This window comes from Hyaena hyaena, unplaced genomic scaffold (assembly GCF_003009895.1).
Source record: "Hyaena hyaena isolate Hyena2069 unplaced genomic scaffold, ASM300989v1 scaffold_79, whole genome shotgun sequence".
Lineage (NCBI taxonomy): Eukaryota > Metazoa > Chordata > Mammalia > Carnivora > Hyaenidae > Hyaena > Hyaena hyaena.
Window position 1 is genome coordinate 2,922,701 of NW_024080711.1, and position 26,893 is coordinate 2,949,593.

Sequence of the window (26,893 nt, forward strand, 5' to 3'; positions counted from 1 at the left end):
AATCATTGTTTTTACCATTTTGCTTTTATTTCATTTTTGTCTTTTGCTGTTGTATGTATACTACATTGTGAAATTTTCCTTTAATATGTTTTTAAAGAGTAATATATACTCAATAAATAAGAGTGCCCTTTGCATATCAGTCTCTGCCTTAGACTCTGCTTATTCCAACCAGTCACACAGACATAACACTAATAGTTTCTTAATACCTCCTTGGAAATCTATCTTTTATATCTCTTCTCCCCATCCCTGACCCCTATCTCCACCCCATATGCTGGTTTCACCCAACTCAAGTGTAGACCTGCCAATTGTCCTAAACAATTGTTTGTTTAGGAAAACATTCTATACCTTTCATATTTGTCTTAAACTATAATAAGCCCAGAGAACTGCTTTTATAATCACAGGTGTCTCTGACTGTTGAACTGCCCATATAATTCTCTTAGCGTCATTTTAGCTATAATGGATTTGTTAATCAAATTAAAATGCAAGATTTATTTTATCTGGAGTTTTTACTAAAATGAAAATGTTCTATTCATGAAGTTCTTGTGTAAATCATCCTTCACTCTTTTTAATAAAATAGTATCCTTAAGGTTATAATCCATTCAAGTTGAGCAAAAGTAGAGCCATTTAAGTAAAAGATATGTCTTGATATTAAAATGAAAGTGACCAACCAAAATTATATTTACAGCCTCTTCCTCTTCCCCTAAGCTGCCTGAGGTGATCTCTGAAAATGGTTTGCTATTCACTTGATCCAGAAAACCCAACAAAATCATGCAAACCAAGAGGTTCAAATCATCATGTTCACTTTACGAACATGCATGAAGCTGCCCAGGCCATCAAGCATCTGCGTATCTGAAAAGCCACCACGTGTCGGAAAGATGTCACTTTGCCGAAGCCATGTGTGCCATTCTGTTGTTACAATGGTAGAGTTGGCAGGTGTGCCCCGGCCAATCAGTGGGTCTGGACACAGGGTTGGTGGCCCAAAAAGAGTGCTGAATTTATACCGCACATGCTTAAAAACGCAGAGAGTAATACTGAACTTAAGGGTTTAGATGTAGATTCTCTTGTCATTGAGCACATCCAGGTGAACAATGCCCCTAAGATACAGCATAGAACTTACAGGGCTCAGGTACCTGGGTGGCTCAGTCAGTTAGGTGTCCGACTCTTGGTTTCAGCTCAGGTCATGATCTCATGGTTTTGTGGGTTTGAGCCTCAAGTTGGACTCTGTGCTGATAGCACAGATCCTGCTTGGGATTCTCTCTCTCTCCCTCTTTCTCTGCCCCCTCCCCCCAACTTGTGCTGTCTCTCTCTCAAAATAAAGAAATAAACTTAAAAAAAAAATTTACAGGGCTTATGGTCAGATTAACCCACACATGAGTTCTCCTTGCCACAGTGAGATGATCCTTAATGAAAAAGAGCAGATTATTTCTAAACCAGAAGAGGGGGTTGCACAGAAGAAACAGACAACAAAAGAAGAAGAAAAAGAAACAAAAACTTATGATCTGGGAGTAAATTGTACATAAAATAAATGCAAATAGAGGTTTAATAAATTATATTTACAAAGAGACCAAAATTGACCCAAATTTGTTGTCTTGAGGTAAAATTGGTATAGAATGCTATATGAGTTTGGGGTGTACAATATTATAATCGTGGCTTTAGTTGTCCATTAGCAGCTTTATTTGGAGGCTGAATCCATCTTAAATATAGATTCTGCTTTGTAGAGACCGCAGAATGAGAAAAAAATCCAGCCCATGGGAGAAGATAATGAAGAAAACTCCCTGATGGAAAGAAACTCCTCATCATTAATGGAGAAGGTAAAGGGCCAGGCCAAGCAGTGTGGAGAAGCATTTCCTCTTCCCAGGAACTCCCCACTTCCCATTTCCCCTCTCTCTTTGGAAGTAAGGGCGTCCAGGTTGGAAAAGGGTGGAGGTACAAAGAGGGGAAGGGCTTACTCTGGCTTGAAAACGTCAGCAATAAGGAACTTGCCGGCACACATAAGTGCCCAGTGTCCGATTTTCCCCAAATACACTCCTACATGCATACACACTCACATACAGAAATGTATTACGTTTTGTTAAAGTTCTGCAAACAAAAATTAACTAATTCTACAAAGTTTATTATTAATAAGAACATAAGTCAGCAGCCTCCCCTTCCACCATCCCCCCTTTCACAGTGGAAATCAAGTCTTGAAATTGTTATTAAGTGCCTCAAACTCTACCTGAGCTGTTCAATTTCCCAGGTCTCCATTATACTATTTTCCTCCTGAAAGGAGGAATAAATTCTGATTGTGAGGTTCGTGAAGCTTACACAATTTTAGGGGCTCTTTCTTTTAAAAAAGAACATAAGATTTCAAGTATGGAATTAGAGCTTTAGAAAAGTCCCTAAAGCTTAAGCTTCATGGGGTTCATGGCAAATGTCTGCCTCTGCCTTCAAATGAAAACACACACGGTCTATTGTATTAAATTATCCTGTTGCTACTGTCTCCCGATCCATGTGTCGTGTTTGTAACACAAAATCTCTTGATAATTTATATTCAGGCTGTTCCCCAAAGCCCACTTCCTCTATAAAAGTTTTCCATTGAACTGCAAAAATAGTAATATTTCTATAATTCCACTTTCTCTAAAATTTAATTCTATATTTTCCTTCATTTGTCACCCTATAACACATACTTATCCCATTTGTTTTTAAGGCAACAAAAAAACATATATAGTTATTGGCAGCCTGTGATGCACAATTGGATGTAAAGTTAGTTTTGCATATCAAGGGAAATGAATTTAGTTGTTATCTAAATCACTAAATTTGAGGCAGAAGCCCTTTCCTAGATGCTAAAAGCTTTAAAGAAAAGTAAGCATTTCTAATATTTGACTTAACACGACTGCTTTGCTAGAAAAAAAGGTAAGATATTAAATATTAAAGATGACCAGATGGTAGGTACTGAAGCCACTAAAAACAACCCAACACTAAACTCACAGGCACAAAGTGCAACCCAAAGCATTAGTAGAGCAGAAGTTGTTTTGCTTTAACATTATGACTCTTTTTATTTGTAAATGACAATACCAGAGCTCCAAAGACACAATCTTATACATCAAACTGTCATTAAAATATGTGGCTCTTTCCTGCAGCGTCATGTTACTACTGAAATTTTTATTTCCTGATAATCCTGGAGGTAGTAATTAGAAGGTGTATTATTTCTGGCCAACCATAATGGATACAACCACAGCAGAAGGTTAATGGCCACGCTACAGACACTGCGGCAATTAACTTTTAGAGTGGAGACCGACAGGCCATGAGCTCCTAGTGAAAGTTTTTAAATAATGGCTATCCTCTACTTTGTGTTCATAGACTCCCCTAAATTAAGTCAGTAAGCCATCAAATTCACACACGTCACTTGGAGGGATTGCAGCCATGGACAGAGCTTTCCAGGGTTAGGCAAACAAGAGTTTAGGACGCAACTTCAGGAGGGAAGGAGCCCTTGGAGCCCAAGTTCCTCCTTCCCTTTGTTGCCTTCCGTGTATGCCTCTTTTCACCCAGTTTCCTCCAGCTGGGGTCTTCCTACTGCTGTTTGTTCCCTCAGCTCTTAAGGACAGGGCATCAGGTCAACGGTCACCAGCAGGTCTACCCACATTACATAAGCAAGCTCCAGGCAAGGGTACAAAGGAGGACGCCATATTATACGTCTACACAGTTAAAAGTCATAAATCAAGCTAGCAACCTGTTAAATAGAATATATTCTGCCCCCTATCTTTATCATAAAATATTTTTTAAATGTATACAGCTATATTCTAATGAGTGTAGGCAAATTATCAGAACGAAGAAACTTAATTGTGTGCCTATGCTTAGCCTGGTGATGGGCTGAAAATGTTTGAATAAGTAATAAAATAAAAACATAATTTACAAATGATATATTTACTCCATAAAATTTCTTTTCTTCTCTTCATCTTAGCAAAATCACTTAGTTTTGTTATTATAATCAAGATGTTCATATAATCAGTGTTCTGTTAACAATAATGCTGAATTGCGTAACTTTCCTGAGTTATTGTAGCTCTTGGAAATTTTGAACGTAATTTTTTTAAATTTATCTTTTTAATCTTTAAAAAAATTTTTTTAATGTTTATTCATTTTTGAAAGAGAGGAGAGCATCAGTAGGGGAGGGGCAGAGAGAGAGAGGGAGACACAGAATCCGAAGCAGGTTCTAGGTTCCAAGTTGTCAGCACAGAGCCTGACGCGGGGCTCGAATCCACAAGCCGCGAGATCATGACCTGAGCCGAAGTCAGACGCTCAACCGACTGAGCCGCCCAGTTGCCCCTGAATGTAATTTTAATTCAGAGAAACTTTGTTCTGCTAAAGCAGAAGCAACTGAAGTATTGATCAAATTCTTAAAAACAATACTTATTTCAGAAAATGAAGAATTGGAGTTTCAGGTCTGGCATGTAAATAACCTAGAAACCATCACTCCATCCTAACAAGTAAAAAAGTTGAATAAGCTGAAAATCAACAAGTCTTCTTAGATCTGTCAGAGAAGTGAGGTCATAAGCGAACAGCTGCTTCCCAAATTGGAAGACAGGCAGATACAGAGAATATCAACTTGCCAGAGCCGAAACCTTCCAGGGCAACCAGTAGGGGTAGGAAAACCCGAAGTATAATTGATAAATTGCTGGAGACTCAGTGTGGCCAAGTCTGAGAGTTAAAAATGCCAGGTGCCTGGGTGGCTCAGTCAGTTAAGCGTCCGACTTCAGCTCAGGTCATGATCTCAAGGTTCGTGGGTTCGAGCCCCGTGTCAGGCTCTGTGCCGACAGCTAGCTCAGAGCCTGGAGCCTTCTTCAGATTCTGTATCTCCCTCTTCCTCTGACCCTCCCCTGCTCACACTATCTCTCTCTCTCTCAGAAATAAATAAAAGCATTAAAAAAATTTTTAAAAACGCCACAGGGACCCAGTCTTTAGGGGACCCCACACTTGTCAGTTTCACTTTCTGAAGCTCCACGGGTTCTGACAGTGACTCTTGGAGAAAAATCCCCTTGTGTGTCTGGCAGGGGAAGGAGGAAAGAAACCATACTGAAATATGCCTGAACATCCTGTTCATCTTAATAAGATCTAACCTCTAGAGAAATTATTTTGCCAACACCTAATTTACTGGGATTTTATCAGAGCCTAACTGACCTGGAGGAAGAAAGATACCCAACCACACTCAGCCCACTCTGGCAATGTTGTCCCCCCCAGGGGAGTATATATAATCTAACAAGCAATTGTAAAGTTCACAGGTCCCCTAAAAGACTGAGACCTGGTCATAGGTCTATACAATGCTTCCCCCACACACACTCCTACCTTAATAACACATCACTAAAGCCTTATTTACTGCAGTTCCTTTTTCTAGTACATCATGTCTGGCTTTCCACAAAAAGTTACAGGGCATCCTGTAATGCAAAAAAACTCAACCTGAACAAACAGCAAGCCCCGGAAACAGACTCAGATATACAGAAATGATGGAATTGTCAGACTACGAATTTAAACTAACTATGATTAATATGCTAAGGGCTCTAAAAGAATAAGTAGATAGCATGCAAATCTCATGAACTCTGACACCATGATCTGAGCCAAAACCAAGAGTTGGATGCTTAACCAGCTGAGCTACCCAGGTGCCCACAAGGATCATCTTTTCAACAAACAGTGCCGGAACAACTGGACATCCACATGGGAAGCAGTGATTCTGGTCACAAGTCTTACACAAAATCTTCACAAAAATTAACACAAAATAGATATACACCTAAATGTAAAACACATAAAACTCCTAGAAGATAACAGGAGAAAATCTGAAAGTCCTTGGGTTTGGTAATGACTTGTTCTATATACCAGAGGCACGATCCATGAAAGAAATAATTGAGAAGCTGGACTTCATTAAAATTAAAACCTTCTGCTCTGCAGAAGACGAGGTCTACAGAATTAGAAGATAAACCACAGACTGGGAGAAAATATTTGCAGAAGATGTATCTGATGAAGGATTGTTATCCAAAATACACAAAGGACTCTTAAAACCCAACCATAAGAACACAGACAACTCAATTAAAAAACAGGACAAAGACCTTAACAGAAACCTCATCAAAGAAGATACACAGACAGCAAACAAGTGCATGAAAAGATGTTCACATCATATGTCATCAGGGAAGTGCAAATTAAGACAACAAAGAGATACAACTCTGCTCCTATTAGAATGGCCAAGATCTGGAACACTGACGCCAAATGCTGTTGAGGATGTGGAGTGGCAATGCAAGATGGTATAGACCGTCTGGAAGACAGTGTGGCAGTTTCTTATGAAACTAAACATACTTTAACCTTATGATTCAGCAATTGGGCTTCTTGGGAAAAATACCAAGACCTGAAAACTTAACATTGCCATGAAAACCTGAATACAGTAGGCGTTTATAGCATTTTTATTCACAGTTGCCAGAACTTGTAATCAACCAAGACCTCTTTCAAGCAGGTGAATTGTGGTGCATCCAGACAATGGAATATTATGCAGCACTGATAAGAAACGAGCTCTGAAGCCAGAGAAGAGTTGAAGAGTCTTACTAAGTGAAAGAGGCCAATTTGAAAAGGCTACATACTGTACAATTCCCAAACTATGGAGATGGTAGAAAAATCCCTGCTTGTTAGGTCTTGGGGAGAAAGGAGGGATGAATAGGTGAAGGGAGCACACCGGACGATGTGGGGCATAGTTGGTACTAAAAACTAGGCTGACTTCTAAAGTGGTTCCACTTTCTATTACAGTTTTGTGTCAATAAGACTGTGGGACCTGCAACAGCTGGAATCCCATTGTCACCTGCGCCTCAGATTAATAAAAGGGAATTTTTTAAGGACAGTTATCCTGGAAGTTACCCACTTTGCGCCTAAGGTCACTTGGACAATGGACTTTACAGAGCACCTTGGCCCCCTTTAAGAAATCTTGTGTCCTGAAATCCGAAATGCAGTGGGTTCTCGTAAAGGAAGCTTTATTTAGGGGAATCACCAAGAGCTTCAAAAGACGCTTCTAGGCTGGACCCGGAGGGCGAGACGAGGAACAGTCGTGTGCTGCGGGTATCGGAACAGGCGGCAAGGTGGAGGGGACTTGCCGGCCGCACAGCGGGACCCGCAGCCCGACACCGGTCACTGGGGCGCCTCCCGGGCCGCGGCGCAGGCGGGGCCGGGCGGAGGGCCAGGCCCGCCGCAGCCTCCGCCGCCGCCACCGCGAGCCCAGACCTGCCCGCCCGACCTGACGGCGCAGTCTCGCGGGATCGCTCAGCTCTCGCTCCCCGTGCGGCTCCGGAGGCAGCTGGGTTTCCGGACGCTTCCCGGAGCCGTCTCGGGTCGCGGTGCGCGCACGGTAGGCTGGACGAGGACTGGGGGGAGGGCTGCCTCCGACCGCCGGCCGAGCTGAGGCTCCTCGGGCCGGCTGGGCGGGCGGCCGGGGCCCGGTGGGTTCCCGGGGCGAGCGGGGCGGGCCTCGGGGGCGCGCGCGGCGGGCCGGGAGCCGCAGGTGCGGGGCAGGCAGCGGCGGGCCTGGCCGCTCGGGCCAGAGTCGCCGCCCAAGTTGGGGCCGGTTCCTGAAGGGCGCCCCCGGATCCCCGCGCCGCCGAGCGGGGCCGGGACGCCGCTCCCCGGCTCTGGGACTGGGGCAGGTGCAGGGGTGTGGGGGAGTTAGGCTGCCCGGCGCTGGGAGCCCGGGCACCCGGGGCGGGGGCGGGCGGGGGGTGTTGGGCCGGGGCGTGCGGTTCCTCGCGACTCCGCGCCCAGGCACTCGGTGGCCCTCCCGCTCCAGCTTGGCTCCTTTTCCCTTTCGCTCGCCCCTGCCCAGGAAAGCTAATTTCGCTCCTCCGGGAGGAATCCTAGACGTCTCCGCCTAGTTGGCCTTTTGAAAGAAAAAAAAAAAAAAGTATATCCCCCAGAGACTGACACAAAAACCGGCTCTTTGGAGTCCTTAAAGAGTTTAGGAATTCATCAGGTCTTAAGGAATTACCCCGGGACTCCGTTTTCTTGTGCGTAATAAGCTATCCGTCCAACAGGGGCCTTAGATTTCATGATTCTATTAATGCCTTTAACTTATTCCCATCCCCGGCATGACTTTTTCCCCCTCCACCTCACGCATCCTCTGCCCGCCCCCCCCCCTTTTATCGTGTGTTCCAGACAGCGTAAATGTTCTATCCTCACTTCCCTAGGGATGAGACTTCCTCCGCAAATTATATATTCTGGGCCAAAGCAGGTGGAAGCCTATCTCCAAAGGACGGAATTTTCCGTCATTTTCCCAATGTTAGTTACCCCGGGTGAAAATCTTAACTCTGCACTTTAATGTCCGCATTTGAGTTTATGACAAACGTTGCGGATACACTCCCTCGGTTGTTTTTACAGTAATTGACCCAGAACTCATTTTCAGGAAAAGAGCTTCCTTTATAATGGTAAAATAATGACAGAGGAATTGGAACGCTTTATTTTTGGATGGAAATCTGAGAATGAAAAGAGCGATTAATCCAAGCCATGTGGTAAAACCAAGAATTTGAAGAAAATGGAAATGTTTACATTTCTGTGGACTTGTATTTTTCTACCCTTAATACGAGGACACAGTCTTTTCACCTGTGAACCAATTACTGTTCCCAGATGTATGAAAATGGCCTACAACATGACATTTTTCCCAAACTTAATGGGTCATTATGACCAGAGTACAGCTGCTGTGAAAATGGAGGTGAGTATTTCTTCATACATTTATAGAGAAATCGTTTATGTCCTGCTCTATAAATAATTTTTTTAAACACGGATTTCTTCAAGTTGTGCATGAGTCATATTTTGAATACATCCTTTTGAAAATTAATTCCCCCTACTAACTTAAATTTTGTGTAGATTTGTGGTCTGTGTTAGTGGATTTACTTACGATAGGGTTTCTTTCTAAGAAATGTATGATTTCATATGAAAATGTTTGATTTTATATGATTTTGAAGTTATCTTGCACCTGGCAAGTATTTTGCTTTTCTGAGTCAATTACGGTACTTCCTCTAGAAATGTAAATTCTGAAGTTTTCCGAATTCATTGAACATATAATGACTATTGCCTAGACTATAAGTGCCTGAACTACATACATACCTTTTCATAAGTAGTTGTAATATTCACCTGTCACAGTTTTTCTGTAGTAAATCAATTACTGGAAGATTTGGGGGCTGTAGATAGTGTTTTGCTAAAAAGTGACTTTTTTTTTTTTTTTTTTTTTGAACAGTGCACCTAAGTATTCTTTGTAAGTTACCTGTTAAGAGAAACCACATATCTGGGGAGGAGCAAACGACACTAATGATTGCCTTAGGTGCCTTAGTTACCTGTCCCTGGTTTAGAGATATGCAGATTGTTAGGGAAGCGTGGGAAGAGTTACCTGTAGAGCCAGGAAGTTGCCCTCCCATACAGATCTGTTAGGTTGATAAGTCTCCTGAAGGAAGGACAACAAATATTTTTGTAGTTTTTCTCCAGAAGAAGTGTCCAGGGATGGTAAAGGCTTCTTTTCCCTTTAGAATGTTGCTAAGAAATGAAACCCTTACAATCTGAATATAGACACTATAAAGTTGATTAGATTTGTTTTTGCCCATTCAAGTCTTCCCTTGTTGTTCAGTTGCTAGTGCTTCGACTGCCTCACTGTGGATTCAGATCTAAAACAACAGAGATTTTTAAAGCTAAGTACATGTATTTTAAAAGGATATTACAGGGGCGCCTGGGTGGCTCAGATGGTTAAGCGTCCAGCTTTGGCCCAGGTCATGATCTCGTAGTTGGTGGGTTCAAGTCTCACATCAGGCTCTGTGCTGAACATTTGTCCAGAGCCTGGAGCCTGCCTCGGATTCTGTGTCTCCCTTTTTCTCTACCCCTCCTCTGCTCACACTGTGTCTCACTCTGTCTCTCAAAAATAAATAAAAAGATAAAAGGATATTACAAATTACATTATGGTAATCTTTCAGTGGTTTTTCACGCCAGTGCAGAATATCTTTTTGAACACCGAACAAATGATGCAGTGATAGTTTCATTGATCAGAACCATTTTGATAGTTTAATCTAATTAAAATAAAGTATGTAGTAGGAGTACCTTCAAAGAATAATTATATAATTCAGTCATGTTTTCTCTGATATGTTTTATAGCTCATGTCTTATTGAGTTCTAAAGTATTTTTTTATGTTTATGTATTTATTTTTGAGAGAGAGCACAAGCGGGGGTGGGTGGGGGGTCGGAGCAGAGAGAGAGAAAGGGAGGGAGGGATGGAAACACAGGCTCCAGGCTCTGAGCTGTCAGCACAGAGCCCAATGTTGGGCTTGAACTCAGGAACTATGAGATCATGAGCTGAGCCAAAGTCATTGGCTGCTCAACTGACTGAGCCACCCAGGTGCCCCCACCTAATGTTTTTGTTTTAAAATCTGATTTCCTTTCTGTATAGTAGCTACATATGTTTTAAGTTTCAGTGATAACCTTGGCCTTATAAATTCAGATCATTTGGAATTCATTATCATAGAGTACCACTATAAAGAGAGGGAGAGATGCATCCCTGCTATTAAATCCTATAATTTTAAGATGATAAGAACTACTTTTTGTTCCATATGTGTCTTTAAAACCAATTGTGTCTGCCTTAAAAAAAAAAAAGGTTGTTTTTTTATTTACCTAGTATCTTTCCTTTCCCAGGTGGTTTTGTGTCATTATCAGGAAGGCATTTTTGTTCTCACCACCTTTATTTGATTGCTAATGTTAGCAACCTCATTATATAATCTTTCTTATATGCTAAACTTTCTCATGGCCTTTACTGCTTGAAGCCATCAAGCAGTTGTTTAATACAGCATTAACCTACAAAAGAAGAGGGGAAATAGAAAGGCAAAATAATATCAACCTTAGTCACACTTTAAATATCTGTGTATTCTTTTTGATTTTTGAAATGTTTGAAATCTTATAATTTGAGAGTTGTGACACTAAATGTTATCATGCAGAACTTCTTAATCTCTTTTGTGCCATTGATCATTCTCAGAATAAGACAAAATTTAAAATACAAATAAAATGAGAGGCACCTGGGTGGCTCAATCAGTTAAGCATCTGACTTTGGCTCAGGTCATGATCTCACAGTTGATGAGTTTGAGTCCCATGTCGGGCTCTGTGCTGACTGCTAGCAGCCTAGAGCCTGCTTCAGATTCTGTGTCTCCCTCTCTCTCTGCCCTCCCCCGCCACACTCTGTCTGTCTCTCTCAAAAATAAACATTTTAAAAATTGTATATATAAATAAAATGTTGCTGAGTTACATTACAAAGGAAACCAATTATAGTTAAGAACCCCTGAACCCTTCATCATATAGGTTGAAGAAACTGAAGCTCAGAGAAGTTATGATTTGTCCAAAGTCTGAGCACATAATCTGACAGTCTTCTCTGTCAACATGGACCATACTGTTACTTTAAAAAAATTTTTTTTAATGTTTATTTAATTTTGAGTGATTCACAGAGTGTGAGCAGGGGAAGGGCAGAGAGAGAGAGGGAAACACAGGATCCAAAGCAGGCTCCAGGCTCTAAGCTTTCAGCACAGAAAGTTTGTGGGTTCGAACCCACAAACTGTGAGACCATGACCTAAGGTAAAGTTGGATGCCCAATAGACTGAGCCACCCAGCTGTCCCCGTAATGTCATCTTTAAGTATTTTTTTAGCCTTTGACCTTATTGGATAAAAATGAAAATATTTCCTAGGATTCAGAATGTGATGTGATGTGTTTGCATATTTCATTTCTATAAAAATTAAACTGGAAATTTTGGTGTTTTTTTAATTGCTATTCCGACCTACCTCTCTTTCTCCCGATTTGTGCCGTGAATACAAAGTCTCGGTTTTCACCGATCTCTCCCCCCTGGTATTGTCAAAGTGATTTTATTTATTTATTTATTTTTTTAAAGAGATTTTATTAAAACACATATCCAGGTGGCTCAGTCAGTTGAGCGTTGGACTTTGGTTCAGGTCATGATCTTGCAGTTTGAGCATTTGAGCCCTGCCTGGTTCTCCCTCTCCCTCTCCCCCACCCTCTTTCTGTCTCAAAATAAATAAAAATAAATGCATATCCACAGTCGACTTTGGGGTTAAAATTATTCACCATTTTTGTAAAGTGGAAGAGTAAAGACCTGACTCTAACATGGCACGCAAAGCTCTTCACACGCAACCCTGCTTTCCTGTCCAGCTCCCCATCGTGTCCCGTCTCACGTTACACAATCTGCATCAGCCAAACTGACCTGTCTGTAGAACTCACATCTGTATTACTCCCTCTCACTTCTCTACCTTTACACGCGTTGTATTGCCTGTTTCCCAGGCTCTCCCTAACCCTAACCTGTCTTTCACTTGCTCAGTTTCTGCAGGTCTCCATTAAAGCAGTAAATCTGTGCTCAGTGAAGTCTTCTTTCATCTTTCTCCCAAGCATATGTAATCTGTTCACTTTCTACACTCTGGTAGTGCTTAAAATATACAGTGGTTCGTAAATACTTATTATGCTGTATTGCAGTTATATATGTGGCTCTCACTAGATTGTAAGAGTGCTGAGAGAGGGGATGGTATTAATTTTTTTTTCCCCTAATGCCTAGTACAGTGCCTCAGAGCATGATAGCTATACTATAAAAGCTGAATAAATAAAAAGGTGGCATTTCCTGCTGTAATAAGTCGCCAGAGAGAATTTTACCTGCAAATTTTTATCTTCCACCGCTGTCATCTGCAGTGTCCAGGTGAAAGAAATTGTGTTATTTTTAGGTGGTTTCCTATCATCCACTTTGGTTTGACCTGAGCCTAGTTCTGACAGAATGATCAGTTGACATCCTCTGTTTCCTCTAATATCTTCCATTTTAGCATGATAAATTTTTTTATAATTTACTGAAAGAATTTTATTTTTAACCATTTTTTTAGATGAGTGCAAGAATTCGTCTTTTGATTGGCCCTTTATAAACCATATGTATCTGATTTTTTCAAACATTGTACTGTAAACAAAACAAAAACATTGTACTGCAATTCAGTCAAATACTAAATTATAACTGCGTATTTCTCAGCTTAAAAAAAAAAAAGCATTTTATAGCTTCTTTAAAGAACAGATTGGGTTTTATACTTCCAACCCAGCTGCCTTCGGTTCCTGCTAGTCCCTGTTGAGTATCCTGTGTTCCATGTGAGTTAGGTAATGTTAGGATGAGGGGCTGAAGAATCATCAGCTGATTATGGCAACCAGTTGTGCCTTCTTAGCTACCAAGAATTCCAATGTCAAATGATCTATCTCATCTTTTACGCCTTAGTTTTCATTTTGTATGATGGCGATTCTGTCTTACAGACTTTGTGACATCTGTTGTCAGTGCTCCTCTGTGATTATATGAGATGGGTTTAGAGCAGTAGTTCTCATAGTTCAGCAGCTTGTGAGCTTGTTAGAAATGCAAGTTCATGGGCCCCATCTCACCCTGAATCATGATCTGTGAAGATGGAGCCTGGGATACTGTTTTATCAAGTTGTCCAGGTGTTTCTTATGAATGTTAAAATGTGAGACCCATTGGTTTAGAGCAAGGAATGCAAACTTTCTGTAAAGAACCAAATAATAAATATTTTAGGCTTTGCAAACCATATAGACTCTGTCACAGCTATTCAGCTCTGCAATTGTAGCAAAAAAAAAAAAAAAGGCAGCCATAAACAATATGTAAACAACTGAGTTTGGATGTGCTTCAGTGAAACTTTATTTAAAAACAGGCAGTGGGCTGGTTTTGGCCCATAGCCTGTAGTGTGCTGAACCTGGTTTAAGGTATTTGAAAGTGTTCTTAAGGATTATAAACACAGAGCATGCACTTAAGTAAACATTATTGTGCATTCTTGTTCATATGTTACCTGAGCTCTATGTTATTTACTCTCCACATACATTTTTCTTAGGCCAGATTTATCACAGACCACTGACTGGGATATTCTGGTTCTTTGGTTTTGTTTCAGAGATTGCTTGAAATAAGGGACTTAGGTATTTTTCCTTATGATGTGTAGCTGAAAACATCTGTATTGCAAAGAGTTAATTTATAGTTCTGAATAGTAACTTGGCTGGGTAATGAAAAGGATGTTGTACAGCCTAACGCTCCCAAGTAGAAAAACAAATGGCTGCTGGTTCCCCATTGTGTTCCTTCTTGTTTCATATCTAGAGCATTGTTTTCCCAAATTGTGAGGTTGATGTCCCTGGAGAGACTGATTTCATCCAGAAAGAGCAGAGACTGATCTAGAGAAAATGGAAACAGGAATATTGTATTTTTCTTTTTGAATTGCCTTCATTGAGCTCTGAGCAAAAGCAAAGTCATGTATTGTGTTTGGAGCAGCATGTGGTCATTCCACTTTTGAACAGTGTAAAGGGAAGTGAGCCCAAAAAACCCCTTTCCTTTCCACCTGCTAATATGCACTCCTAAAATGTATCTATTCAATTAAAAATAAAGGGATGAAGAAAAACTTTATAAACAAACTTCTAAGGAAAAAACCCCTATTTCTGTTCGGTAGTGTTTTTAAACATTTTCACTTTCCTGCTTTTAGAGTCTAGTGGACCCCTTCATTTCCTCTTTATTCGCTGCTCTTACATCCCCATACACAAGGAGAGAAAATGTTTAGTGTGCTAACTTGTTTTCAGGGAAGGTTTTCTGAAAATAGCTGTGACTATTCTGAGAGTGAGTTGTTGAGTCATTCAAAATGAAGTAGGTATTGAAAAGTGTTCCAAGTCAGTTGTATGTATCGTGGCTATTATTGTGTTTTAAATGTAGAAGTCACAAGCTTAAATTCCTTTGTGATGTTGTGTTGCAGTAGTAGAAAGTGTTAGGATTGTTTCCGAGTCTGCAGAATGAGGATTAGACGTGTAGGTGAACAGAGAACAGTGTATCCTGCCGCTGGCAGGCACCGGCTTCCTGCAGGGCCAGTCCTTGCTGTCCCTCAGTCTCGGATATTACTGGTCATGCCCTCGGGAGAGCCTGTCCATACAGGAACATGCTTCTTTCAGGCTCCGGAAAGACTGTTGCATCGTCCTTATTTCCTTTCCTTGAGAGTGCGGCATGCGGATACTGAAGCTTTATGACTCTAGTTTGCGTATTTGTCATGTAGTCATGCATTAATATTTGTTGAATGTGTACCTGAATGCATAGTTTCCCTGGAATTAGAGTTTTTCCAAGTTACAGGTTTTACATTAAAAAACTGATTCTTTATTAGACAAATTCTTTTGTAGTGCCAGCCAGTTACTGTGTATATTTGTCTAATTTCCAAAATAAACACTCTTTTGGAGAAATAATTTAAAATTTACAATGCTGCCTGCTAAGAACTGCTGTGAAAATGACAAGTATTCCATTATGGAAATAATGCAAATTCCTGCTTTTATTTCTTGTATTCCGGGCTCCACTTCGTATTTTTTTAAAAAGCTCACTTTCCTGACATTGGTCACATTCAGGAAAATAAGTGACAAAGTTTGCATCACTTTATTACATAGTAGTCCATTGACATTCTCTTTTTAAAAAAAATTTTTTTTAATGTTTTATTTATTTCTGAGAGAGAGAGAGAGAGAGAGCATGAGCAGGGAAATGTCAGAGAGAGCGAGAGACACAGAATCTGAAACAGGCTCCAGGCTCTGAGCTAGCTGTCAGCACAAAGCCCAACGTGGGGCTCAAACCCACGAACTGCGAGATCACGACCTGTGCCAGTCAGACGCTTAACTGACTGAGCCACCCAGGCGCCCCATCCATGGACATTCTCGAAGAATTTACTTGAGATCTCTGTAACCACTTTAATAGTATATACTGAGATGTAAACTTAATTTAAGGACCTCTGTAGTGACTCTGTTGTCCAGCCAAGGCCTGTCACTTTCTTTTAATCATTTTTAGACTTCTTCACTTGCCTTCAATTTTCATTACCATTACTAGAAATTGGCTTTGTTTTGGTGTCTTTTTCAAATGAGGAATGATGTTTTTATTACTCCTTGAGAATTACTGTGTAAGTCACCGTGGATCTGGAAGGTGCGGACCCTGATCCAAGAAGCAGGTGCCTGGCAGCGCTCAGTCTTGTTCAGTGAGGCAGCTTGCTTTCTTGCTTCCCTGTAGGATTCATGTTTCAGCAAAGTGACAGATGTTTCTATATCTCCATCTTTAGTTTAATACTGTGGGAGTCAAGACATAGATAATCTACTGCCACAGCAGTACTCTGCGTAGGAGCAGCTTTATATGTTTTTTAAATACAAAAATGTTTTTCTTCTTTTGATCCTTCTCTAATAGAATTCTAACCCAGACTTTCTCTTTGGGTAAGAACACCACCAACTCCAGGCTTCTATTATGATTCCTTCCATTGCCATGTCACAGCATGGTGAGCTAGCTGGTGTGTTTTAAGAAAGAGATGGTAGCATGGCGGAAGCAGGCATTTGGGGGGCATAAGCAGATGTTCATGCTGCTTTTCTGTGTCTTAAATATCTGCTCTGCTCAGGCCACTTCAAGATGGGATGCTGTCGGGTATACCTGATGTTATGAGTAGGTGAGTTAAGATGGTAAGTACCCAGTTCATAAGAGGTAATTTGGCATTTTATCTCTAGATGTCCCATACTCATGTCCAGTCTCTACCAGGAACTATTAGCAAAACCAAAGTGGAAGGTCCTTTTATTTATTTAGGGCTAATCTCATTGGAATATATCTGTGGCATTCAGTTTTATGTCCTAAATATGATGGCCCAGTGTGATGTCCTGTGAAATAGTAGTTAGGGTTAGAGTCTCTGACAATGAAATTGAGGCACAGAGCTGAAGAGCTGATGTTACTCTAACATGGTACTTCTCAAACTTTGGTGTGCATGAGAATCAGCTGAAGGGCTTGGTAAAACACAAATCACTGCCCCCCACACCCCCTTCCTGAAACTGTAGGTCTGGGGTGGGATGGAGAATGTGCATTTCTGTTTTGTTTTTTTTTAAACATTTATTTATCCTTGAGAGACAGAAACAGAGCACAAGCAGGGGAGGGGCAGAGAGAGAGTGGGAGACACAAAATCCAAAGTAAGCTCCAGGCTCTGAGCTGTTAGTGCAGAGCCTGAGGTGGGGCTTGAACCCATGAACTGTGAGATCATGACCTGAGCCAAAGTTGGCCGCTTAACCCCAGGTGCCCCGAGAATTTGCGTTTCTAACAAATTCCCTTAGGATGCTGCTGCTGCTTTTCAGGGACCACTCTTCGAGAACCACTGCAAAGGCAAGTTGGTAAACATGTGTTGCCCTCCTTCCGAGATGAAAGTAAATGGCTTTTGAAGGAAGAGAGCATTGGCCAGGTTAGCATATGAAGTGCCAAGGCTGTACTGATTTTTTGCAGTAAAGACACCTCATCTGGAAAAGCATCTGAGCCATTTGATTAAGATTGTTTAAGACAATCTGTTAGTAATATATTCAGTCGTACTGGAAAGTTAAAATGGACAAGTGCTAAGAATTACACCCCTAAATATATTTTTGATGGTGTTATAGTCTCTGTAAGCCCTCTCTGGCTTGCATTACTGCTTTCGATTTTCTGTCATGGTAGAGGGAGACCTCTCATGGCTTCATTTGGCCCCTTCTACCATAATAATGTTTATCCAAGAAGCCAGTATTATGATTGTGCTATTGCTAAATACAGTGATTTGAAATATACATGCATGGACTTGGGAAATTACAATGGGTTGGTTTTGGGGTCCCACTAAGCTCTTGTCATAAGCCCATTTATCATCTGACCTTCAGAAGCCTAGTTTATGAAACTAGCACATTGAATCTAGAAGGAATACACCCATATCAGTGTGTCTTAGCCCTGTCTGAAATTATGTTCTTTCCTCCTTAATCCAGCACACTCAGAAACCAATGTAAGTGAACAGTGTCTTACAAGTAATGTATACTCCTGTTTTCCAGATTTGATTTTGACTTGACCCTCCCAGGGCATGCAAAGGTAGAACTCTGCTTTCAGGTTGAGACATTGAAGAGTGGTAGGGATGTGATATGAGGCTATTTATTTTCCTCTTACAAAGTAAATCTGTCAGGTGAGGAGTATCTGCCTCAACAGACAAAGGATGAGGGTCTGCTTTGAGGTCTTCAGGTTCAGAGCACTGTGTGAGTCTCTGAACCCTGTCTTGTCCCATTTCAGATCTGGGGGTCCCATGGCTTTCATAACACGATAACTCGATCTCTTATGTGAAAGGGTAGAGATTTTAACTAATATCATTTGGCAACATACAGGATCAAACTGTGCATTTGGTTTTCAACTTCTTAAATCTTAAATCTTTTTAATCCTTGTATTTCACTCCACACCTCCAGCCAAGAATTTATAAGGATGCTAATTTGTTTCACTCTTCTTTTCCTAAGGTAAACAGTGCCACTAGAGGTACTCACCTCAGCCCACAATCCTTGACTACCTCATGCTTTTCACACTGTTTTCTGTCTCTCTGGCGGTAGCCACTCAGCCTTACCTTTACTGGGCATATCATTCTAAGACATTCTAGGAATCTAACTGATTACAAGGATAGTGGCAAGTAGCTGGTTTTCTACCATATACCATGGGTTGCCAGATTTCCATTTTGAATTGTTGGTAGAATGGTGCACTGCTTTTGGTCCCAGTTAGGCCAGAAAAACAGTTCTAGAATTCCTCCCATTTCACCGAGGTCACTTACAACTCATTCTCTATATAATTGCTGTACCAGTCAGTCTTTTTGGTAGCAAACAGTAGAAACCAGCTTTGACTAACTTAAGCAGAAAATGGATGGATATTGGATAGCTTCTTGAATCACAGGGGAGACTGGAGAACCAGGTTCAGAAGATAGGAGCAAAGGGAACCAGGACACAGATAAGATCATGCCATAGGATCAGTCTGTCACCAATGCCAACACCATTGGACACTTCCTGACCCATTGTCCTTGGATACTTATTTTGGCACTGTGGGCATTATTGAACCCACTGCAGTGCCTCAAACAATCTATGCATTCTTTCGTAAAGCACTCTCCCCAAGAATCACAATACCTGGAGTATCCAAATGGCCATGTTTAGATTATGTGCCTCTGTGTTTATTAGCAGATTGCACCCCTGCATCCCTTCTAAAGCTTCTGGAGCATCTCACCTACTTTGGGATTCCCCAAAATAGGGCTGCTGGGCAGATGGAAATGGTAGACATTCACTCGGGAGCTCAGCTCAAGACAGTATTACTGATCAAGGAGGAAAGGTCATTGCAGTACCTATAGTTGTTTTGAAATTTATGTCCAGCTCTGCTACCCAAGACTTTGTTACCTTCTTCATAAACTTTTTGAGTCATAAAATGTCCTTAGATATTATCCAGTAGTTTATCACTCTCATTTTTCTGATGGACGGTCTGAGATTGAACACAGAAAATGATCTACCAGAGGTGGCACTAGTAGTTAATGGCAGAGCTGGAACCAGAATTAGAATGCTGGCATTATTCCAAGCAAAGGATTATATAAAATATTTTGCATATTTTGGTTCTTATTGTCTATTTATCATAGTTCGATACTGGTTATATTTCAGAATGGGAAGGCATCAGTTGCCTTCTTAATTGCCCTCTTCTTCCTCATCCCTGTTAGTACTAATGGTAACTACCACAGGATTTCTGCCAGGGACTGACCATTTCCTTAAAGGAGCCTACCTTTTATTTCTCTGAATGTAAAAACTATAATCAACTGGACCATTTTAGTTACTATCAAATAGTAGAATCTCAAAAGCATTGATATTTTATGTTGTGGTTAGTTACTGGATGAGTTTCTGAGCCTTTGAGAATGAAATTTGAAAAAGAGAAATTCACCAAGTGAGACCATGAAGGCCTTGAATTACCTACTGAGAGATTTGAAGGAGGTGTGTCACTAAGAGGGGAGGAAAGGGAGCCGACTGATCAGAGTAAGAAATTTAAATCTTTGCTCAATTCACATATTTACATAGCACTTGTCCTGCTATGTATAAATACCAGTTTAATAATATGATGGAATTCAAAGTATAAGATTATGGACATAAGAAATGTCATAGTCAAGGGGCGCCTGGGTAGCTTAGTCAGTTAAGTGTCCAACGTCGGCTCTGGTCATGATCTCACGATCTATGAGTTTGAGCCCCGCATCAGGCTCTGTGCTAACAGCTCAGAGCCTAGAGCCTCTTTTGGATTCTGTGTCTTCCTCTCTCTCTGCTCATGCTCTATCGCTGTCTCTCAAAAATAAGTAAACGTTTAAAAAAAAAATTCATAGTCACGTTAGTAGTTTTCCCATCTCTGGGGGGTTGGTTTTTGAGAATAGGACATTTTGTGGAAAGCCGTAAATGATTCCTATCGGGTTTTTTGGTTCAAAGGATTGGGGAAATACTCTCGTTCCACTTATTCTGTTTTCAGTTGATTGGGATAAGTTCAATAATAGGCCGACTAGCCATTACTTGAAGTGCTCTTATTCTGTAATGATTTGTTTTAAAAAAAAAAATAACCTGCATCAGGAGGTACACACATCATCTGAAATGTGATAAACATATTTCAAGGTTTTGTACTCTTTGATCATGTGTCTTGTGAACATTTATTTTTCAAACTGAAGACTTTGGCTTCATATAAAGATTACCAGTCATCTTGTGGTATCTTTTGTTTCTCCTTCATCCTTCTTGGCTTTCTTGCCCATCTTGTGCTGTGGGGAGGGACAGTTTTCAGTGAGAGCTGGGTGGTAGTGTAGCATCAGGGTTCAAAGAGGATGCACTCTGGAGTCCTGTGGACCTAGGCTTACATCCTGGTTGCTTAGGACACTTGATGAAAGTTGCTCTTAGAGCCTTAGTTTCATCATCTGCAAGGTAGAGATAAGAACATCTCTCTCATAGGATTGTTATAAAAAGAATTGGTATATGAAAAAGCACAGTGCCCAGTTAATGGCAAGTGCTGAATGAATTAAAACTCTGATTTATTCTCAGAACATACAGTATTGGTAAAAGTAGCATTAGACAGGAATACGGGCACTTAAATTCTGATTCAGGCTAGATTTGGGGATTTCAACAGCAACTTCAATAAGCAATTGGATTCTGTTTTTTCACTTAAAATCTGAGGGTCTGCATTAGGTCAGTGTTTTTCAAACTGATTTCTGGAAGTGCTTTGAGGTCACTGGCAGGGGAGGGGAGCAGTGAGAGGTATCTCAGAGGGAGGCCTTCCTTTTCAGCCAGAGCAGCTGTGCTTTTATTTATTTAATATATCAGGCTTCTTTGTAACCTCTTATTTAAAGAAAATCTTACTTGGCATACGCATGCACACACACACGGTTTGAAAATAATAGACTTAAAAGTCCACTCAAGTCCCTTCCAAGTTTAAATTCTTTATGTCCATTACTAGTTTGCAACAGAACTTGAAAGTAGTCCACACTGGATCTGACCCAAAGTGTCTTACTTTGTCCTATATGGTATTTTAAATATTTATATTAAAGTGACAAGATTTTAAATTTGGAGATTTTAACATAAAAATCTAGATTCTAGCTCTCTTATGAAAAACTGATTTAGCTGACAATTCTTTGCTCCCATTTTTAAATGACAGTCTGCTAGAGTTGAATGGCAGCTGCTACCATCTACTTCTGCTGTCTTCTACCCCTGAATTTACCTGCCTAGCCTCTGCAGGTATTTGAGTTTTCAATGTCTGATTTATTCTCTGCACATTGCATACACACAAACTAGTAATATTGGATTAGCCAGTGTTGGGATTCTAGAAGAATTAAACAAAGGATGTGACTTATAAGGAAGTTATTTTAATACAGCAAAAGTACATGTGTCACTTTCATTCTGCCTGCCCTTAAACTGGACAAGAAATAGTTCTTAAATACTGACCATCAATTTATCCTAGGTATTGCAGATTGACTCCTGAGTTAGAAGAGTTAAACACAGTGTATTTTAATTTTTTCCACTATAGGGTCTGATTAACAGACACTCAAAAATTTAAGGAACTAGGCTTACTTGGGAGTAAATAAGGAAGTAAATGTTACCAGTTGCCCATGCTTCTTCTTCTTCCAACTCTGTTCCATAATGGATACTCACACAGTCTGGGGATTCTCCCCCTTGGTGTACAGAAAATTGAGAAAAGTGCTCTGTTGTTCTGTAAGAAGCTCCTCTTAGGCAGCAAAGGGTCAATCTCAGCATCATTCATATACGGGAGGTGTGGCGGCCTGTCTTTACTCAGTCACTTTGCCGCATCAGGACAGGGTGGACTCTCCACTGGTCCAGTGTCCTTTAAAGCTCTTGTTCCCAGGGTGCCTGGTTGGCTCAGTCAGTTAAGCGTCCGACTTTGGCTCAGGTCATGATCTCGTGGTTCATGGGTTCGAGCCCCACATTGGGCTCTGTGCTGACAGCCAGCTCAGAGCCTGGAGGCTGTTTCAGATTCTGTGTCTCCCTCTCTCTCTGATTCTCCCCTGCTCACATGGTCTCTCTCTCTCTCTCTCAGAAATAAATAAAACATTTAAAAAAATTAAAAAAAAATAAAGCTCTTGTTCCCTAATTGTTGGGTGTGGGTTCCATATGTGCCCTTTAAATCAGAAGTGTTAATTGTAATGTTGTGATCCCATCTCATATTTACTTATTAATTTTTTGTATGTTTGTCCTTTCACTTACTAAGAAATATGCATTGAAACTTTTCATTAAGATCATGGAATTCTCCATTTCTCTTTGTAGTTTTGTTGCTTTTCACTTTATGTATTGTATACTATTTTATTAGGTGTATACAGTGCTCAGCAAAGTATTTTAAAGTGTATTTGTTGCATTTTTTCCAGAATCCGAATGTTTTCTGGCAGGTCACACTGCTGAAAAGTAGGAGTCCTCCTTGTCCTTTTTTTTCATTTTTTTACATTTCCTCAGTTGTTCAATATCACGTCACATTTTTATTTTTTTGGTTTAATCCCAGTGTAGTTATCGTACAGTGCTATATTGGTTTCATGTGTACAACATAGTGATTCAGCAATTCAGTATATTATTCAGTGCTCATCAAAAAAGTACACTCCTTAATCCCCATCACCCATTCCACCCATCCCTCCAGCCGACCTCCCATCTAGTAACTGTTCTTTGTAGTTAAGGGTCTGTTTCTTTTGGTTTGTCTCTTTTTTTCCTTTGCCCCCTTGTTTTGTTTCTTAAATACCACATATGAGTGAAACCATATTTGTCTTTCAATGACTGGCTTATTTTGTTTAGCATTATACTCTCTAGATCCATCCATTTGTTGTAAATGGCAAGATTTCATTTATTTTTATGACTGAGTAATATTCCATTCTACACACACACATACACACACACACCCCACATCATCTTTATCCATCCATTTATTGATAGACACTTAGGCTTCTACCATGATTTGGCTATTGTAAATAATGCTGTAGTAAACAAAGGGGTGCATATGTCCCTTCAAATTAGTGTTTTTGTATTCTTTGGGTAAATACCCATTAGTGCAATTTCTGGATCATAGGGTAGTTCTGTTTTTTTATTTTTTGAGGAATTTCCATACTGTATTCCATAGTGGCTGCACCAGCTTGCATTCCCACTAGCAGTGCAAAAGCATACCCCTTTTTCTACATCCTTACCACACAGTTGTTTTCCTTGAGTTATTTTAATTTTAGCCATTCTAACAGGTATCATTGTGGTTTTGATTTGTATTTCCCTGATGATAAATGATGTTGAGCAACTTTTCATATGTCTGTTGGCCATCTGTATGTCTTTTTTGGAGGAATGTCTGTTCATGTCTTCTGCCCATTTTTCACTTGGATTATTTGGTTTTTGGTGTTGAGTTATATCAGTTCTTTTATATATTTTGGATACTAATCCTTTACTGGATTTATCATTTGCAAATATATTCTCCCATTCAGTAGGTTGTCTTTTAGTTTTGTTGATAGGTTCCTTTGCTGTGTAGAAGCTTGCTGGCTTTATTTATTTGTTTATTTAAAAGAATTTTTTTAATGTTTATTTTTGAGAAAGAGTACAAGTGGGGTAGGTGTAGAGAGAGTGGGGGACAGAAGATTTGAAGCAGGCTCCTGCTGACAGCACAGAGCCTGGTGCGGGGTTCAAACTCATGAACAGCAAGATCATGACCTGAGCTGAAGTCAGATGTTCAACTGACTGAACCATCCAGATGCCTCACTTTTTTTTCCAATTACTCCCAATTTGTTTTTATTTCTTTTAACTTAGGAGACATATCTAGAAAGCTATTGTTATGACTGATGTCAGAGAAATTACTGCTTGTACTCTCTTTTAGGATTTTTATGGTATCAGGTCTCACATTTAGGTCTTTAATCCACTTGAGTTTATTTTTATGTTTGGTGTAAGAAAGTGGTTCAGTTTTATTCTTTTGCATGTAGCTGTCCAGTTTTCCCAACACCATTTGTTAAAGAGACTTTTTCATTATTATATATTCTTGCCTCCTTTGTCAAAGACTGACTATATAATTATAGGGTTTTTTTCCTGGGCTTTCTGTTCCAATGACTTATGTGTCTGTTTTTGTGACAATCCCATACTGTTTTGATTACTACATGTTTGTAATATAACTTGAAGTCCAGAATTGTGATACCTCTAGTTTTGTTTTTCTTTTTTCAAGATTGCTTTAGCTGTTCAAGGTCTTCTGTGGTTCTACACAAATTTTAGGATTGTTTGTTTTAGTTCTGTGAAAAATATTGTTGGTATTTTCATAGAGATTGCATTAAATATGTAGATTGCTTTGAGTAGTATAGATATTTTAATAATTCTTGTCCTTCCAATCCATGAACATGGAATGTCTTTTTGTTTGTGTCATCTTCAGTGTCTTTCATCAGTGTTTTACAGTTTTCAGAGTATAGGTCTTTCCCCTCTTTGGTTAAGTTTATTCCTATGTATTTATTATTTTTGGTGAAATTGTAAATGGGATTGTTTTCCTGACTTTTCTTTCGCTGCTTTATTAATAGTGTGTAGAAATATAACAGATTTCTGTACATTGATTTTGTATCTTGCAACCTTACTGAATTCATTTATAAGTTCTAGTAGTTTCTTAGTGGAGGCTTTAGGATTTTCTATATATAACATCATGTCATCTGCAACGAGTGAAAATTTTACTTCTTCCTTACCAGTTTTAATGCCTTTTATTTCTCTGTGTTGTCTGATTGCTGTGGCTAGGACTTGCAGTACTATGTTGAATAGAAGTGGTGAGAGTGGACATCCTTGTCTTGTTCCTGACCTTAGAGGAAAATTGGTCAGTTTTTCCTCATTGAGTATGATGTTAGCTTTGAGTTTTTGATAAAAGGCCTTTATTGTGTTGAGGTAGGTTTCTTCTAAACCTACTTTGTTGAGGGTTTTCATCATGAATGGATGTTGTACTTTGTCAAGTGCTTTTTCTGCATCTGTTACAATGATCAAGTAATTTGTATCCTTTATCTTATTGATGTGATATATCACGTTGATTGATCTGCAAATATTGAACCACCCTTGCATCCCAGAAATAAATCCCACCATCGTGGTAAATGATCTTTTTAATGCATTGTTGGATTTTATTTGCTAATATTTTGTTGAGGACTTTTGCATCTATGTTCATCAGAAATATTGGCCTGTACTCTCTTTTTGTGGTGTCTTTATCTGGTTTTGGCATCAGGGTAATTCTGGCCTCACAGAATGAATTTGTAGGTGTTCCTTCCTTTTCTGTTTTTTTGAAAAAGTTTGGGAAAAGTAGGTATTAATTCTTCTTTAAATGTTTGGTAGAATTTACCTGTGAACCCGTCTGGTCCTGGACTTTTGTTTTTTGGGAGTTTTTTGATTATTGATTCAATTTCATTACTGGTAATTAGTCTGTTCAAATTTTCTATTTCTTCCTGATTCAGTTTTGGGAGGTTTTGTGTTTCTAGGAATTTGTCCATTTCTCCTAGGTTGTCCAAATTGTTGGCATATAATTTTTCATAATAGTCTCTTACAGTCCTTTGTATTTCTCTGGTGTTGGTTGTTATTTCTCCTCTTTCATTTCTGATTTTGTCATTTGAGTCCTCTCTCTTTTTATGAGAGTTTGGTTGATAAAGAACCAGCTCCTGATTCCACTGATCTGTTCTGTTGGTTTTTTAAATTTCTTTATCATCTATTTCTGCTTTAATCTTTATTATTTTCATCCTTCTGCTGGTTTTGGGTTTTGTTTGTTCTTTTTCTAGCTCCTTTAGATCTAAGGTTAAGTTGTTTATTTGAGATTTTCCTTCTTCATGTAGGCCTGTATTACTATAAACTTCCCTCTCAGAACTGCTTTTGCTGCAATGTCAAGGATATTGGACCATTGTATTTTCAATTCTGTCTGTGTAATTTTTTTATTTTCTTCTTTGAATTCATTGTTTAGTAGCGTATTATTTAACATCAGCGTGTATGTGTTTTTTCCACATTTTTTCTTGTGGTTGGTTTCTAGTGTCATAGCATTATGGTCAGATAAGATACATCATATGACTTTGGTCTTTTTTAATTTGTTGAAACTTATTTTGAGGCCTAATATGTGATCTATTCTGGAGAGTATTCCATGTGCACTTGAAAAGATTGTGTATTCTGCTGTTTTAGGAAGGAATGTTCTGACTATATGTTAAGTCCGTCTGATCCCATGTGTCATTCAAAGCCACAGTGTCCTTACTGATTTTTCTGTTTGGGTGATCTGTCCATTGATGTAAGTGGGATGCTAAAGTTCCTTACCATTACTGTATTACTATCAGTTCCTTTATGTTTGTTATTTACTCTTTTATGTATTTGAATGCTTTCATGTTGGGTATATAAATACTCAACAGTTATTATATCTTCTTGTTAGACTGTCCTCCTTATGATGATAAAGTATCCTTCGTTGTCTCTTGTTACAGTCTTTGTTTCAAAGTCTATTTTGTCCAATATAAGTACTGTTATACCCCAACTTTCTTTTCATATCTATTTGTATGATAAAAGCTTTTCCATCCCTTCACTTTCAATCTGTATC

The 26,893-nt window shown here is 39.7% G+C and overlaps 1 protein-coding gene and 1 pseudogene across 2 annotated transcripts in view; both read left to right on the forward strand.

Moving 5' to 3' along the window:
- Nucleotides 1-727: 727 nt before the first annotated feature.
- Nucleotides 728-1,509, forward strand: LOC120232872 (annotated as a pseudogene).
- Nucleotides 1,510-7,250: 5,741 nt separating this feature from the next.
- FZD6 (frizzled class receptor 6) overlaps nt 7,251-26,893 on the forward strand; it is a 43,227-nt gene continuing 23,584 nt past the window's right edge. The window contains exons 1-2 of one of the 2 annotated variants that reach the window (XM_039233851.1): nt 7,251-7,351; nt 8,399-8,704. In XM_039233851.1, coding sequence (XP_039089782.1) covers nt 8,528-8,704 — 177 coding nt within the window. In that variant the 5' untranslated portion in view covers nt 7,251-7,351; nt 8,399-8,527. The remainder of the gene's footprint in view (nt 7,352-8,398; nt 8,705-26,893) is intronic. The other variant, XM_039233852.1, reaches the window with a different exon arrangement.